This window comes from Alligator mississippiensis, chromosome 15 (assembly GCF_030867095.1).
Source record: "Alligator mississippiensis isolate rAllMis1 chromosome 15, rAllMis1, whole genome shotgun sequence".
NCBI lineage: Eukaryota > Metazoa > Chordata > Crocodylia > Alligatoridae > Alligator > Alligator mississippiensis.
The window spans coordinates 21,395,910-21,412,227 of NC_081838.1; the positions used below are offsets into that span (position 1 = coordinate 21,395,910).

The window sequence follows — 16,318 nt, forward strand, 5'->3', positions numbered from 1 at the left end:
GTGGTTGCTTGTATTTGGTCCCCGCCTAGGGATGACCCTGCCACCCTCAGGGCACAGACAAGTGTCAGGTGTCGTCAGGTGTCACTTACCAAAGGTAGTGTGTAGCACATCGCCATGTCCTCTTTCTAGTTGCACGCTGCAGAGGTGCAGGCATCAAATAGCACTTGAAGTTTCACTGCACCCCACTTGATCAGCCTGCTGTCTTCTCGAACCCTGGATTTGCATTGCTGTGCCCCCCAGAGGCAAGTCTCATGACTGAGATGAGTCCTTCTCTGTCCTCGCTGTGCTGTCGTTCCTCATTTGCCTCAAACCTCCCTTGTCGATACAGCAAACTTGCACCCTGACCTCTGCTCCCCCAATTTATAGTGCTTCAGCGGGGCAACTCCTCCTCCTCCCCCTGTGACTGGCAGCCTCATTTTTGTGTGGAAAAAAACCCAGACACTCTGGTGCTGGGCTGGAGAAGAGCGCAAAAAGAAGGCAGAAAAGTTTGCATAGTCCCTGGGTTTGTGTGCAAGCAAAGCAGGTCTTAAACCCTACACCCAACTCTGAGGCAGTGGCTAATTTTTAGGGGTGTTTGAAGCAGGCCCTAGTTAATTCAGATTTGGATTTGGCCTGAATCAGGGACAGTGATTTGATTCGGATCACTGTCCCTGATTCGATTCAGCCAAATCCAAAGATTCGATACCAACACAGCTTGTGAACGCTGCAATGCTGGGATGGATGGAGCATCCCATGGCGGGGGGCCCTCCACATGCTTGGTATCAAACCTAGAACACTTCCAGGTCCACTGGGGAGCATGTGGGGGGCCCCTCTCCCACACTCCCTTGGCTTGGTGATTAGCTGCATGGGGACACTAGGTGCTTGCCCAGACCCAGGAGGCACCAGTCGCCAAGCTGGGGTGAGCACAGGGGGGCCCCCCAGCATGCTCCCTGGGGGACCTGGAAGCAGATGAGAAGGACTTCTGGTCCACTTCTGGGTCTGCTGCCAAATGTGCTGAGGAGTCCCCCGCACTTCTGTGGGACACTCCATGCACCCCAGCATCACAGCATTCACGAGCCACCTGCTACCTTGAGGTATGTAGAAAAAACATTTAAAGTTGTGTCTCTGTCTGAATCGCTGACTCTTTCTGAATCTCTCTGAATCGATTCAGAGGGTTCTGATTTAATTTGGAGAGCTTACAGGGTCCTGATTCAATTCAGGCAGTTGCTGCAGGGGGCTGAAGGAGCAACCTCACCCAGCTGACGGCTGCTCCCAGAACAGCTTGGAGGTTCGGGGTAGGAGCTATGGGGATGGAGGACGCTCCTGGTCCTGGGGAATGACCTAAAACTACACCCTGCTGGGAAGGATAGTGTGGTGGGGCTGCTTGTGGCAGGGCAGTCTTTAGGAAATGCCACACCTGGCCTCCCCAGTGAAGGGCAAGTATGGGGCACCAGAAAGCCTCATATAAGCCTGGGTATAAGGCTAGGCCCCAGAGCAGAGGGGCAGGTGCCTCACCCTGCTCTGCTGCAGCCCCAGCACCTGGATAGCTTCCCCAGCACTGGCAGGCACCTGCCTCCCTCACACATGTACACACACCCTAAACACTCCCCAAGACCTGGCCATCAAACCTTTCCCCCCTGCTGCTTGCTGGCTCTGTGTGCGTGTGTGTGTGTGCGTGTGTGTGTGTGTGTGTGTACGCACGTGCGCACATGCAGCCTGGCAGCAGAGAGTGGGGAGGGGCACTTTGCCCCCAGCGCTCATGGCCTGGCAACAGAGATTAACACGTGTTAAAACAATTAATGCAAAAACAAATTAATGGGTTAAGCACACCCTTTTAAGGCAATTAATTGACAGCCCTAGTTTTTAGTGATGCTTACGGCGCAGTATCCTAATACTACTGTGCAGTAGCCTAATACCACTGCACAATAGTTCATTATCATGGCTTTTGCCCAGCATGCTACTTTGCAGTGGTATTAGGCTACTGCACATTAAGCATCTCATGTAAAAGAGCGCAGGGTGTTGCTATTGGAGGGAAATCCACCTCTCTCTTAGTGGAGACTCTCTTTGAGGCATGGATGAGAAGCACAGAAGATTAGGGGAGCACATCTGCGTATCTTCTGCGCTGGAAATACGAGAGAGGCGGGACAGGGGAAACTGAGTCAGCAGCTGCAGAGTAATGGAGTAATGGAGTGATGTGCAGGGCGGGATGTTCGTCTTCCAGGGATCCCAGCAGGGGTTCAGCCTCTCCCCAACACGTCAGAATGAGGGCCACCGATTTCAGCAACAGTTTTTCCTTTGAGGGCTGGGGCGGAGCTCATATGAATCCCCAACAGGACACGTCCTTTTGCAGAGGCTGCACCAGTGGCTACTGCTGGGACTCCTAATTGCCCTTGGGTTTAAAGTTTTCATAGGTCTCCTGATCCCGAGTGGTCAGTCCCTGCGAGAAGGAAGAAGGAGAGAAGGTAGAAGTGGATACAAGGATGACCAAGCCACTGGGAACCCTGCCTCATGGGGAGAGACTCCAGGGATGCAATCTGTTGAGGGACATTGTTGTCACAGTCTCTACACTCAACTGTGTCACCCTGTAAGCACCCAGTTGGCAGGCTTTTAGCCACAGAGGTGGCATTTTTGACACTTAGGCACAGTGTGCAATCCTGTTACCTCTGCAGCAGGGACACGGTTACTGAGTCTGTGCAACATGCGCTGCCCTGTCCAGGCAGCATGCAGTGGTGTGCATGTGCATCTGGCGCACAACCCCAGGAAGCTGAGGGGAGGGTGGGAGGAAGGCGAGGAGCCCTCCTACGTTTCAGTGGCTGGTTGGTTAGGGCACTTCACAGGTTCCAGCCTCCCCTGCCCCAGAGTGGTTTGACTCTGCATCTCTCTAACTTCTTAGCACAGCGATGTAACCACCAGCTCCAGCCCATGAGCCAGCACCTTTCCCATCCTCCTCTGGATGCTGAGCCACTGTGTCTTGTATTTCAGAATCACTGCACAAAGTAGGCAGAGAGAAGGACAGGAGTTTCTGCCCTCTTAGAGACAAGGGTTGAGACTCAAGGCCAGCCCCGTTCCAGAGCAGCTTCAATGAACCACAGACCCCCTAACTTGGTCACTTCCTTCTGGTCCCCCCTGGATCTCTCTCTCACCTGTCCAGGGGGCAGCTCAACATCTGTGGGTAGAAGAAGTGGTGCTGGGAAGTATGTAGCATTTTGGTGCTGAATGGGACTCAGAGAAAAACTCAGCTTCACTGGGCTGGTGACTGCAGGCTCAAAATCCCAGCCCTGCCCAGTGCCCCTGTGGACTTTTCTTCCAGGTCACTGTCTGTGCCTGGAAAAGCCCTGGTCTGCCCTGCTTAGTCCAGTCTCAAAGCAGCAGTGTAGGAATATTCCCTGTCTTATGCTCCCACCTTTTTCTGCTACCATCCAGGGATGGATCGGGGAGGGTGGGGGGATGCAGTGGTATAGTAGTGCCCCCTTGGATTCCTGCTCCAGCCAAGCTTTAAAACCAACCGCCTGGGAGGACTGGCAGCATTTCTATTCAGGCAGCAGCGAGGGAGTCACTTGACTTCTTGGTTCATTGTGATCTCCCCAATTCCTGCTAATCTCTCCTCACTCCACAGGTGTTAACACCTTCTCTCCTTTGTAATGGTCTCAGTGTTTCATGGTACAAAATATCCTTTCTTTTGCAATTCAGCTGTCTGTCAGCCATGCCTGGTGATGTCTCTCTCCTATTTCACAGCCCTGTGGACTGCTTTGAGCTTCAGCTCAAAACCTTAACCTGGATGCGGTCACATTAACTCATGGGTGAAAACAACTGACAGTGAAGCATGTCAAGACTCTTCAAGTCAAGGGGCATTTTTACATATGTATCCATTGCAGCGCCAGGCACTTTAAAAAAACACCCGGTGCTGCAACGCATGCACTTATATAAGTGGCGAAAATGGCGGTGGTGCCTGCCCATGGGGAAGCAAGTGTCCTGATCAAACCTAGCAGCTCCCCCCAAGGCTTTGTTTCTGATTTTTTTGCTGATACTACTACATAAAATCAAAGAATAGATGCCAAAACACAAGTTTGCCCAGGGCACCATTTTCCTTAAGGTGGGCTCTGGAGCAGAAAGGGGAGGGGACTAGAGTGGTACTCGGGGACAGTGCAGGACTAATTTGCGGTGCGGCTGCCAAAGAGATTGGCCCCCGCTGATCTAGCAAATAAGTGCATGTTCCAGTCATGTTATATTTGTTTTTCTTTGATCTTAAACCAAATCATCTAGCAGGGGCCCCTGGCATGTTAGTAAAGCTTCTAGTTTCTCTTTAACTGGAGAAAAACACCTGATGCTGCAGAATAGCATGTGTACCTAACAATCCTATATCCACCCATAGCACCATCACATCTGCATTTTGATTATTACCCATCTGAGATCAAAACCCATTATTTCCCATCTGAGATCAAAGCCGGCTTGCAATCCTTTACCCACTACGTTTGCCACCACAGCCGCCTTCACTGCTTAGGCACGGCCTGAAATGCAGCTACTTTCACATGGAAGAAGGAAGGGAAGCAGAGCTTGGGTACTTACAGTATAGAGCGCTTCTCCTTTTTGCTGCACAAAAAGAAAGAGGAAGAGATGAATCAGGAGGAACGGGAAGGAAAACACCACAGACAGCAACCGCCCCTTGTGCTTTCCTACATGCCATGTGGGAGAGCTCCCAAATGAGGCCTGGCCCCTGGAAACAACTTGACCTTCCCCCAGCTCAGACCCCAATGGGAATTTTTGATTGACCGACAACATGTCCCTGTAGCCTCCCTCCACACATTGCCCATCAGCAAGGTCCGTAATGGGCCATACCTCATTCTGCTGGGAGATGCGAGGTGCTGGCTTCCTGGGTCGGGATCCTGAAATGGAGACAGTGGTCATAGCTCCTCTTCCACTGCCGTGTCCCTGTATACATGGGGCTGAGCACACAGACGAGTCCCTGGTGCAAAGGCTCATGCTCTGCATGAGCCATGCACCCCGGGCTCAGGCTGTCTGTGGAGGGGACCTGTTTATATCAGGCCCCGAGGGGCAGAGCTCAGAGCCACATGCCAGGCACAGGAGAAGCCCTGGGGCCTGTGATGGCTGCAGCTCAGTCTTCCCGCACAGGTGAGCCCACTGGTGATGCCCAGGGAGCATCTGGGGACCATGCACTTTCTTACCCCATCTGGGAGGGCAGCAGATCCAGATGAGACTCAGGGGAATTGTGAACAGCAGTAGGGCGCTGCCCGCTGCCACGACAGGGAGCACGACGCAGGGTGCGGAGGGAGCTACAGGGGAGAGGAAGAAACCTCACATCAGTGCTCTTGCCCCTCTCCACTCTGCAGCAGCGGGCTCCAGTGGGCAGAGGACCAGAGAGAGCTGGGCTCTGTCCCTGGAGCTGCCACTCACCTGTAAGACACTGCCCCTCCCCGTGCCTCAGTTACCCCTCCCACAAAGCAGCAATGGGACTACCAGCCCTTGTAAAGCCCTGGGAGGCCTCTGCTAACGGAGATCTAAGGATTTCCTGTATTCAGTCCACACTGCCCTGTCTGTCTCAAGGAGATCAGGGCTGCTCATTCCTTACTGAGCTACTTGCTGTTCCTCAGGACAGGAGTTTCCTGGCATCCTCTGCCAGCTCCAAAACTTTCTCTGGACCATTCCCCTCTCCCATAGCCCCTCCATCCCTTGGGGTATCCAGCAGGCTCCTCTCCTCCCTTGAGTGGCTCTTAACTCCCTTTTTCCCTGGATATTATCACTGAAGTCCTCACAGAGGTCTCCGAGATAGCCACTGCCTTGTCTCATGACCTGGGCGCTGTTTCATGCCACCTTCTACCTAATTTCCTGCAGATCTGTCTGCTTGCAAGCACAACACAATTGTCCAGCCTCCGTCACTCATGTTAGAGGCATGACTGATTGCAGGTGCTTCTTATGAACATTATGTCTTAGTCTGAAATGTGAAACCACTCACAATTATTCGTGGCATGTCTGAAAATGCTGCTGCCAGATGAGTTGAATGTGACCTCGCAGCTGAAGGCTGCCCCGCTGGCCCAGCTTGCCCAGGGGATGCTGATGCAATGAATGAGTGTTAAGGACCCATCGCTGCCTTCCAGCAAGTGCGGCAGCCCCTGGACTGGCTCCTCTCCGGGTACATGCTAGGACACCTGGACAAGGTTGGAGATGCCCTGGATCACACAGGCCAAATGTGCAGGCTCCGTGGCTCCATTCCCCTCTACAACGGGGACCAGGAGCAGCACAGAGCTGCTGTCGGTGAAGCTGTCTGGGCAGAAAGGAAACCAGGAGCTCAGGGGCAGACAGAGCTGAGCTGCAGCCCCACCACAGCTGTAGGTCTGTCACTGAGAGACTAACAGTGATAAAAGTCTATTGGGGAATAAGGAAATGTGCCATCCCTTGCTGAGCTGGAAGAGAAGAACCCGTCCAATGCACAGGTGTCCTAGCCAGGAGAAAGCTGGGCAGCCTTGTAAAGGCAGCACTAGCAGGCTTCAGGGGTTCACCCCCCATCATGGCTCAGAGGCTGCACAGACCAGCCCCATCGAGACTCCGGCACTTCCCCTGCGGCCCTTTCAAGGTTTTCCCTGTAAAAAACACGGCATAGCCCATTCTCCCTCTACCCCAGCAGCTAACATGGGACCCATTTTACTTGGCTAAAAACACAGCTTCTTTTAAGCAATTTACTCTTATGATTCTTCCAGTTTAATGTTGGTTTCTAATGGCGCAGGAACAATGAGACACTCAGACACTTTAATTATTCTAGTGAAAGAAGCAGTGGGTCATTACCTCCAACAATCACCGTGGCTCCGTTCCCAAAAGTCCAGCAGTTGGTGGCTGCAAGTGCACAGTAATAAATGCCAGACTCCTTCCTTTGGATCTCCCCGATTTCCAGGGTTGTGCTGTATACCGTATGCTTGCAAGCAAGTCTGCTCACATTTTTATCCCGACACTTCTTAATGTGTGTGGGGGTCTCACCCGCCCTTCTCAGATACCAGTGCACATTTGCTCCCCCTTCCAAATTTTCCTTGGAGGAACAGGGGATCTCTGCTGTCCCACCAACTTCCACAAACAGGAACCGCTGAGATTGTTGCAGATGTAACTGGACTCCCAACACTGGAAACACAACGGTGAAATCGTCAGCTCCCAGTGGGTCTCAGGCTGACACTGGTACCCCTCACATCTCAGGACCAGAAGACATTTGCTGCTAATACTTACGCTGAGCACAGGCAAATACAATCCAAGTCCTGCACATCCTATCTGAGGACTAGGAACACATTCAAAGACCTCTCCAGAGCGACTGATCAAGCATCCCGCTCCCCTCCAGCACTCTGTGCTCAGGGTCCTACAGAGCTGTACCCAGGGACAACAGTAGCAGGCACTCAGGAAGCAACATTTCTGGAGAGAGAAGCAATCATGCCTGGCTGCCCTGGGGCTCAGGTCCTGTTCACTGCTGCAGACACAGGGGCAGCAACAAGGCCAAGGGCTGTGATGAGGAGCTCCTCCCCGGGGGATGTCCTACTGATAGCAAGCACTGTCCTTGAGTCATCTGAGGAAACTTCTGGTGACACAACCTGCCTCTTACTGCATGCCGTTGCTCTATACGGGGCAGGGCTGGATGTGCTGGTGAAGAGCTATAACCAGGTAGGCACTGTTCAGGGGAGGCAGGGGAAGCATTTCCAGAAGCCCCCTTTTGTCTCCAGAGCAGACGACCATTTGAATCAGTGATTTAGGCACTTGGGATCCTAAGGGCTTGCCCAACAGAACCCCAACAAAACTGGGCTGTGAATTCAAAGGATAGTTGCTTTTCCCCACTTGCACCCTGGGACGACACTGCTGTTCTGCACCAGGACACCCGTGCAGTTCAGCCTCACGTCTTCCTGTGCTATCACCCAGCTGGAGCAGCTTCTCTCTCAGCGGTGCTTGGGCTGTTCCCTTCCCAGGGATGCCCTTTCTCTCTCTTACCTGACCTCAGCAGGGAGCTTCGGGTGCTCAGTTCAATTCTGGAGGTAAACCTATTTCCACTGAAGCTTTTGCTGGTGTAAGATAGTGATTGTGAGCAAGCAAACTAGTCCTGCAAGGGTTTCTACCCAATGGAGATTATAGAGGATGGGGATGGGCTTTTGTATGCAGCTGCAGAGGACAGGACCAGAAGCAGCAGCCCCAAGCTGCAGCAGGAAACCCAGAAGCTGGAGATGAGGATGAACTTTCTGACTATGAGAGTTGTTGAGCATTGGAAAAGGCACCTAAAGACCCTGTGGAGTCTCCATTTTGGATGTGCTCAAGAGTACGTTGGACAGACCCTTGGCCTGGATGGTTCAGTCAGGGCTGATCCTGCTTTGAGCTGGGGCTGGACTAGCTGTGACCCTGTGAGGTCCCTTTCGGCTCTCCTTTCCTACGATCCTCTGCTCTTTGCTGGCCCTTTTCCCTTTGGGCATGGTGAATTGCTGAGACAGCATTTGGTGAGGGCTGGAAATAATCGATTCAACTTCTGCGAAGACATGCCTTGCTCTTGTAGCTTGTGGTTCAGTACAGGAGAAGGTTAATGAGCACTAGCTGACCCCTTCTAGGTAAGCGAGCTTGAGAAAACACCATCACAGGAAAAACAGAGCATACCGCTAAGTGTTTCACAAGCCAATGACCTAGAACTACAGGAATACAAAAAACACATTGAGACTGACCACAAAGGCAGGTCTGGCACTGGTGGGGCCGTTAGCCTTGGGGGGGAGGATTAAAATCCAGGGTGGGAGAGAGAACATGATGGCTGCTTTTTCTTTCAACCTTAGTGTAGCAATTAAAATGCACAAATAAATAGTGTCACCACCGCTGTTTCTGGCTCTGAGGCCAGATCATGCTATGGGCGAGTGGCTGTAGCTCAGGCTGAGATCTGTGGCACTACAGTGGTTTCTACCAGCGACACCGCCTAGCTGGTGAAGTTCAATTGACTTGTGTCAGCAAAGATCTACTCGACAGATGAAGTGTGACTGGGGAAAATAAACTACCTTTCATTTTATTTCAGTTAACTAAGGACATATAAGCAGAAGCACCACAGCCCTTATTGCTGTGCTGTAAGTCTTTGAAATAAGAGAGACTTTCTAATTTTAATTCATATAAAGAAACTGAATGGGAGTGATAAGGGTACCAGAGATGGACAGCTGCAAGGTAACTGAATAAAGAGTCTTTACAGTCAGAGGCAGCACAGGCCTTAGCACATGGGTCTGAAATGCTGCTGTGTCATGATTGTGCCCTTAGCACACTTCTCCCATGTGGACGAAGACCTGGGGCAGGATGTCAATATACCCTAACTATAGCATTGCAAAAGTCAACATTAAAATGACTCTTTTTATTTCATTCAAAATTAAGTAAATTAAGATGCTCACTTGTTGGTAATGTTGGAAATTTGCTAAAAAATAAATACATCTCCTGCCTCCAAACCAGAAAATTGGAGAAATGTTTCTGAACATTAAAGGAAAATGCAAGTCCTGTGAAGTAATGCTTAAGAACAGATTTTGAATTCATTTAATACTGAAAAGCAGAAGATCATGAGATCTGCATTACCCAGAGTTGGAGGGAAGTGGCTGGTGGAGTTAATTATTATATTACGATGAAGAAACACAAGAAGTTAACCGCGACGGAAACAATGACCCGTCAAGAGACTGAAGGAAAGAGAAGAAAAGAACACAAGACTCCCGTGGACGTTGATGTGGGTTCAAGGAGCCCTGCTGATGGAAGATAAGTATCTGTCTTTACATCTATTTTAGGGGATTGGATGTATCTTTAAACGTTTGTGCTATTCTTTGCTAAGCTAAGATTTATGAATAAATATAGTGTTAAAGACCCCTTTCACCATCCTCACCACCTAGATTGGGGGATCTCAGCACTGCCCCTCCAGAAGCTGCCTCAAAGTGCGTCACCTCTCTGCTCTTTCCACTCTCAGCAAGAGGACACACAGGCGGTTGCACACTGCGATGTGCAAGAGCCTGGTACTGCACTGCCAACATCAGTGGATTTTGTCACCACCGTTGGTGGGCAGAGACAAAACTGTTTGATTTGGAGGTTTAAAAAGGACATTAAACTCTCAGAGGTGTAGGAATCACTATCAGCATGCTCCCACACATCTCTGGTATATAAAAGAATCATTTTCTGGTCAGCCAGCTCGTGAATCAAATGCAAAACCTCCTTCATGTATCAAGAATGAGCATACACACATGCACACAGCTGCTTCTCAGGGTGTTTCATGCAGCTAAATTGCCTGACAAATGTGGCGTACCAAGTTGATGAGCAGGGCAGGAGACCAGTTTACCTGCTATTGTGGCTCAGCTTGGCTGTTTCAATCAACCTTGTCTGAAATATAGCAGGAGAGGTGGCTGCACCCTCAGCAACTTCCAGACAGGTTCGGTACAATGGGATTGTAGGGTGAGATCCAGTGATGTGCAGGAGGGACAAGGCCTGTGAGGACACGGGTAGCAAAGCCCATGCAGGGTGCAGCTCGATGGTCATCTCCCAACAGCCTTTCCATTTAGATAGAGATCTGCTCTAGAGAGGGGCAAAAATCTCAGTTCTTGTCTTTTAAGTTCATGCTGAAGATTGTGCATCAGGCTGAAACAGTGGAAAAGGCTGAGACTAAAACCTCTCTCCACAAATAAAGCCACAGTGAGCTATTAATCACACAGCTCTTGGGATAGGGACAGTCACCACACTCACCTCCATCTCCACCCTAAAATGCCCCAAGCAGCCCCCAGAACGAAGCAGGACCCTGAACCCACCATTGCACAGATGAGGCCACCAAAAAATCAAATGAATGAAAGGGGGGAAAAAAATGAGAAAGCAAATGAAAAATTTTGCTGGGGATTCCTGAGCCTCTCCCATGGGCAGAAGTGACTGCTGCATTTCTGAACCAAGTCCCAATTGCTTGGCATAGGGATTTGGGCTTCTAAGTCACTTGGGGGCTCTGGAAAATGTTTCCTCAAATCCCTCCTGGAAATAAAGGTTTTCTTCTGAGAAGGATGAAGTGCCAGAGACTGCGTGAAGACCGCTCTGCCTGTCACTGCTTGTGGAAGTGGAGTGAGAGGCATGGCCTTTAAAGGAAACCCCCCTGCATCAGCTCAGCCGTGTGCACGGCCCCTTGTGGACTGCTCCCCCTGGAAGGGAGGGAGCTGGTCCTCCTCTGTCCTGGGAGGTGCTCCATGGACAAGAGTGTGTGTTTCCAGCAGGAACTGAGACAGAGGGAAACCAGGACAGCATTTTTGTCACAGGCACAGCCTGAGGGATGTTTCATCCCCAGCACTTTCACAGCAAGTCCTTGCATGTTGAGATGCTGAACACACCTGCAACCCATGCAATTCAATTCGCTGAAGTCCAGTCTGATTGATCCAATTCACTTGCTCTGTGGAAGCTTGACCAGAGCATCCTCACCTTGCACATTCGATGAACTTGTAATAAAGCAAGGACCAACTTAGATAATGTTGAAAAAGGACGTCTTGCTCCATGGAGCAGTCTCATGTCCATCATTATGTTAAGGATGGGAATGGAGCAGCAGTGAATGGCATTAGATGGACAAGGCAGAGGGCAAGGAAGAAGAAGAAGAGCCCAGGTCAGCATCCCATACAGCCCTGTTCACATGCTCAGATAGCATGGTGTATAGGTATTCACAGGGTCCTGCCTAATGAGTGGAAGCTTCAAAAAGGTCTGTGAGGGCTATATCATCACCATGTATATCCATAGGGCTATTTAAGCATTACTGACAGCAAGGTAGAGGCCCAGGCCTTGCTTACCTTGTGCTGGAAGTGTGGTGAGATAATACTGGGATGGGATTCAGTGGACAGCTGGTTTGCTACTGGGGGGAGCTGAAAGACTTCTTGCAAATAAACCCCAGGCTGGTCAGATATTCTTGACCAGGGGGCAGTAAGGACTGACTCATTCAGCATGTCTGAGGTCAATGTACCACCCGCCAGCGCCCTCCTCTTGTAGACATTCCCCGCTCCGAGTTGAGACAGGAAACTGATCTTCTTCCCTCATGACCCAGGCTTTCAGAAAGAAGAGACCCATCGAGCAGCCTCACAGTGCTGAAGAGACCACACCATGTCCTGCCCCTGGGCTGGGATCCTGCTCCTCGCCCTGCAGGGTAAGTGTTTCAGCTTCATGTTCTTTGCTTGCCACATAGGAACAATTCCCTTCTGCACAAGGACATCCTGGCAGGAAGGAAACACCCAGCTGGGCTGCACAGGAGGGATGGAGACAGGAAAGTTAGACATTTCATTCACTGAGGGATATAATACAATGATGTGTGTGATGAAAAGCCCCTTGGGAGAGTGCAGCAATGCAGCAAATGATCCTCATCTGTGTCTGGTCCCAGCTGGGTGTGATGATGCTGCACTGGATGCTGGAATCGGGACAATTTTCAGCCCAGCCTGCTGGGGTTTCAGCTTGTCTTCGGGACACAGGAATTGTCTGGCCATAAAGGACTGAAAGGAGCTCCAAAGGCTTTTGGGGCTTGAGTGAGAGCTGCTTCTGAGGCAGTCGAGGGGCTGTCTGATGTGTAGTGGAGAGATCTGTGGCCCGTTTGTTTTGGGCAGAAATAAGAGAGAAGCAGATCTTTAGATTGAGGGAAAATGTGAAGTCCTGGGCTAAGGCAGAGAAAATCAATTTGGCTCCTTTCTGACAACTCACAGCTGGGGAACACTGGTACTGCTTACATGGAGAAGAATAAGTGTCAGAAGTAAATAGAATTTCTTTTTCTTCATTTGCTACTTGATATGGCTGCATTTTAATGGTTCTTTATGTATCATCCGATATTATGTTCCATTTTACTTCTCTTCGCATGAGTTGAGTGGGTCATTTTCTTGCGTGCTTTCCCCACTAACCCCAAATCCTGTGACTCCATAACTGTACCACAGGTAATATTATGCTTCATTCGACTGTGTCACTTTAGTGAAAACTGTGGATAAATGAGGATATTGCATAGGGGGAGCTGACTGCACTGATCCCCCCATGCACACACCGTGCTTTCCTATGCAGTGGCTGCTTCCCAAGAGCAGCTGTGGCTGCAGCAAAGCCCAGGAGAGATCTGGACGACCCCAGGACAGGCTGCGGAGCTGAACTGCACTGTTTCATACCGGCGATCATCCGTATACTGGTACAAAGAGAGTCAGGATGGCAGTCTGCAGTGGGTTGCTGAGACTGCTAAGCATGGATCCGCAGAAGGAAGATACTTGAGTGAAGTGAGCAGCTCAGGGAAAATGTTCTCTCTAGTCATCAACAAGCTGCAGGAGGAGGATTCTGGGGTTTATTACTGTACCCTCGATGTCTCTACACACGCTGACTTCGGGAATGGGACCAGGCTGATCGTCTCTGGTGAGTTTCCAACAGGTCAGAAATTGTCAGTCCATGGATGGGAGGCAAAAACAAATTCTCATTTTTGACAACCCTGTCACCCCGGCATCAGTTCCAAGCTGTGAGTGAGCTCAGGGACGGCAGGGGCCAGGCAGTGACCAGGGCAGGGAGTGGGAGTGGCAGACCTGGGCTCTGGGTCTCACTCAACAGATCCAGGATTGCAACTATCTCAGATCCCAGCAGCTCCAACATGAGAGCCCAAAGACATGGCTGGGATTTCCAAACTGTGTGGCCTCTGCAGCCAGGACCCTGGAACAGGGAGCTGGGTGCTGGACACCAGGGAGAAATCTCTACTGAGCTCCTGTCCCAAAGACTCTCCCTGCACCCTGAGGGGCTCAAGGGGCCTGGGGTGAAAGCTCATGTCATGGTTTAGGCTTCAACAGGCAGTTTCTTCCTCTGCCTGCAGTGCGACAGGAAGTGAGCACCAACCCTCCACCCTCCTCCCTGGTTCTGGATTTCTGCCCTCGCCTCATGCAGGGACCCAGAGGAAAGGGAGGGAGGGAGACACTGTGGGAAACTGTGCAGGAAACCGTGGGGAAACTGAGGCAGAGAGCAGAGGAGCTAATAGTTCTCCAGAGGCACTGAGCAAAGCATTACCCAGTGGGTTGCTTTTCTGTCTCCCTGGCTCACATTCCTCCCACCAGACCAGGTCTCCTTCTGTGACCTGTGCACCAAGAAGCCACTGCTGGCACTTGAGATAAGAAACCCCTTGTAAAAATACCTGGATCCAGGTCCTCTTGGGTTTGACGTTGAAAAGGGGGTAGACAAAGCTCTGGGCATCTCAGCTCTCCTGCCAGGGCCAGGTGGGCACGAGCTGCCCTGTAGGGAATAGGCAGTGTTCCCCCAGCCTCTGGCCCTGATGCTCCCTCTCTCATGCAGACACCCCCCAGCCCAGCCTTGCCATCCTGGTGCCTTCCCCCGCAGAGGAGGCCGAGCTCCCAGACCCTGTCCCCCTGCTCTGCCTGCTCTCTCCGCATGCTGGGGACTGGGGGGCAGCTCTCTGGGATGCCAGGGAGGAGTCTCCAGGGAAAGCAGATGCAGGAGCCCAGGACAGGGCTGGCAGGTGGAGCCTGAAGAAGGTCCCCAGGCAGAAGTGGATCGCAGGGACACACAGCACCTGCACCGCCAGAGAGGAGGAAACCGGGAGAAACATCAGCACTGCTGTGGCCAAGGGCATGGGTTCTGCATCACGAGGTAGGTGAAGCCTGTCCCTGGGCATCACCCCTACCCCTCCCTGCGGTCTCTGGGAACGGGCCTCTCATCCGCTCCATGCAGCAGGCTCTGTGCCCTGCTCTCAGCCTCTCCTCTCCCCGCAGGGCCCTGCTGGGTCACACACTGGGTGGGGCTGCCCTGTGTCTGCCTCCTCCTGCTGATCCAAGGCCTGATCCTGCTCTCCATGAAGTGCCCCACAAAGGTAAGGACCAGAGCGTGCTTGTGGGTCAAGCCCTCGGCCTCACCCCTGCCACACTAATGGCCCCTGCTCTGCTTCCTTCAGCAGGGACAGCAGCAGCACCAGGGAGTGACGTGTGCGCAAGGCAGAGCTGAGAGGTAACTGCTTCTCCAACTGTGTCAGAAACATGCTCAGAACTGGGGTCTGGGCTCATCCCGGCCTGGTACCTTCAGATCATCTCTTGAGCAACTCAGCAGAGTCATTGCAGTAATCATTGATTCCCCTCTTATCCACTGCTGTCAGCGCTGTGCTGGGTTCATGGTGCTGAACTGCTGTGTCCCACCCCAGAGGCAGCTGCATGGCTGTGGGGGGACACGGTGCTGTGCATGGGGTATTGCAAAAGAAAATCCAGGTCAGAGCATTTCTTAGAGTGAAAAAAGTCCCAGAAAGCAGGTGAATGGAGGGGGCTGTGTAATCTAATGGGACACATCAACCTTGGCAGTCAGGGCAGGACACCTGAGTCTTCTTTCTGAGTCTGGGTCTGAGCAACTGAGCGATCAAGTCCAAGTCCTGGCCCCTCTCTGGGCCTCAGTTTCTCTTCCCACTAACTTTTTATTGACTTTTCCTTAAGTATCAGCACAATCCTTTATCCGGTGCTCATACTGCACCAAGCATTGTGGGGTGCTGACAGATGGGGTCTCTGGGCTGTGTTACCCAGAACTGCTGAGACATCTCTCCTCTTGTGTTGCAGATGGAATATGCAGCTGTGAGCCACCATGGCAGAAATGCTCCCACTTCACTGATGTGTTCACATGTTTACCCTTAAAATAAAGAGTGTGGGGACATGCGTTTGCATGAGGGAGAGGCACATGAAGCCAAGCACCTGCCCACTGTGTAAGCATGTGTGGGGAGGAGGGTGAGGGGGCAGGCTGACCACTGGACATAGGAGATGCACATCTCATACCCTGCATTTTGTGGCAAGGACCAAAAATTATGGAAAGGGAAACACTACAGGGGTGGGACATGGTTTTTATTAGGCAACAGTTGCAGGCAGCTTTGGGCCAGGAAGTCAGACACACACTGTCTGCTGTTGAGGCTACACAGTAGGGGTATGCAAAGTGCACCGTATTCGATTCAGATTCAGATTCAGCCCGATTTGGGGGACAGCGATTTGATTCATTGATTCGGATCACTGTCCCGATTTGATTCAGCCAAATCCGAATCTAAAGATTCAATTCTGATTCACAGAATCAGCGATTCAGCCATAGACACAGCTTGACATGTTTTTTCTACATGCCTCAAGGTACCAGGTGTGGCTCATGAATGCTGAGATGGTGGGGTGGATGGAGCATCCCACAGGAGTATGGGGGACCCCCCCTTCCCCTACATCCACCCAGCTCAGCAATTGGCCACAGGGGGACCACGGGTGCCCGCCCAGACCCAGGAGGCACCAGTTGCCGAGCCAGAGGGGTGCAGGGCCCCCGTCCCCCATGCTCCCGTGGGACACTCCATCCACCCCAGTATCTCAGCATTCACGAGCTGTCTGGT

The 16,318-nt window shown here is 51.7% G+C and overlaps 1 protein-coding gene and 1 long non-coding RNA gene across 4 annotated transcripts; one reads left to right on the forward strand and one right to left on the reverse strand.

Moving 5' to 3' along the window:
• Positions 1 to 1,001: 1,001 nt before the first annotated feature.
• LOC132245762 (uncharacterized) lies at positions 1,002 to 5,264 on the reverse strand. Its single transcript, XR_009457479.1, has 4 exons — positions 5,163 to 5,264; positions 4,816 to 4,862; positions 4,546 to 4,569; positions 1,002 to 2,416 (listed from the first exon to the last, which is right to left on the reverse strand). It is a non-coding gene; the product is annotated as an uncharacterized LOC132245762 (long non-coding RNA).
• A 2,278-nt stretch (positions 5,265 to 7,542) lies between these two features.
• On the forward strand, positions 7,543 to 15,649 carry LOC132245572 (T-cell surface glycoprotein CD8 beta chain-like). Of its 3 annotated transcripts, XM_059718157.1 has the most exons (7): positions 7,543 to 7,632; positions 12,014 to 12,112; positions 13,006 to 13,341; positions 14,260 to 14,574; positions 14,697 to 14,794; positions 14,876 to 14,928; positions 15,522 to 15,649. In XM_059718157.1, exons 2-7 carry the CDS (start codon positions 12,070 to 12,072, stop codon positions 15,538 to 15,540), a joined length of 864 nt encoding a protein of 287 aa, XP_059574140.1. In that variant the 5' UTR covers positions 7,543 to 7,632; positions 12,014 to 12,069; the 3' UTR covers positions 15,541 to 15,649. The 3 variants fall into 3 exon arrangements, with proteins under 3 accessions (XP_059574140.1, XP_059574141.1, XP_059574139.1); XM_059718158.1 differs by lacking the exon at positions 7,543 to 7,632 and having other exon boundaries at positions 8,841 to 12,112; positions 14,879 to 14,928; XM_059718156.1 differs by lacking the exon at positions 7,543 to 7,632 and having other exon boundaries at positions 8,860 to 12,112.
• Positions 15,650 to 16,318: the final 669 nt, after the last annotated feature.

Excerpts from the sequence above, each read along its gene's own strand:
- LOC132245572 (XM_059718157.1), top strand. The coding sequence starts at position 12,070 with ATGTCCTGCCCCTGGGCTGGGATCCTGCTCCTCGCCCTGCAGG. Across the intron at positions 13,342-14,259 it reads GACCAGGCTGATCGTCTCTG|ACACCCCCCAGCCCAGCCTT; the intron begins GTGAGTTTCCAA and ends TCTCTCATGCAG. Across the intron at positions 14,575-14,696 it reads CATGGGTTCTGCATCACGAG|GGCCCTGCTGGGTCACACAC; the intron begins GTAGGTGAAGCC and ends CTCTCCCCGCAG.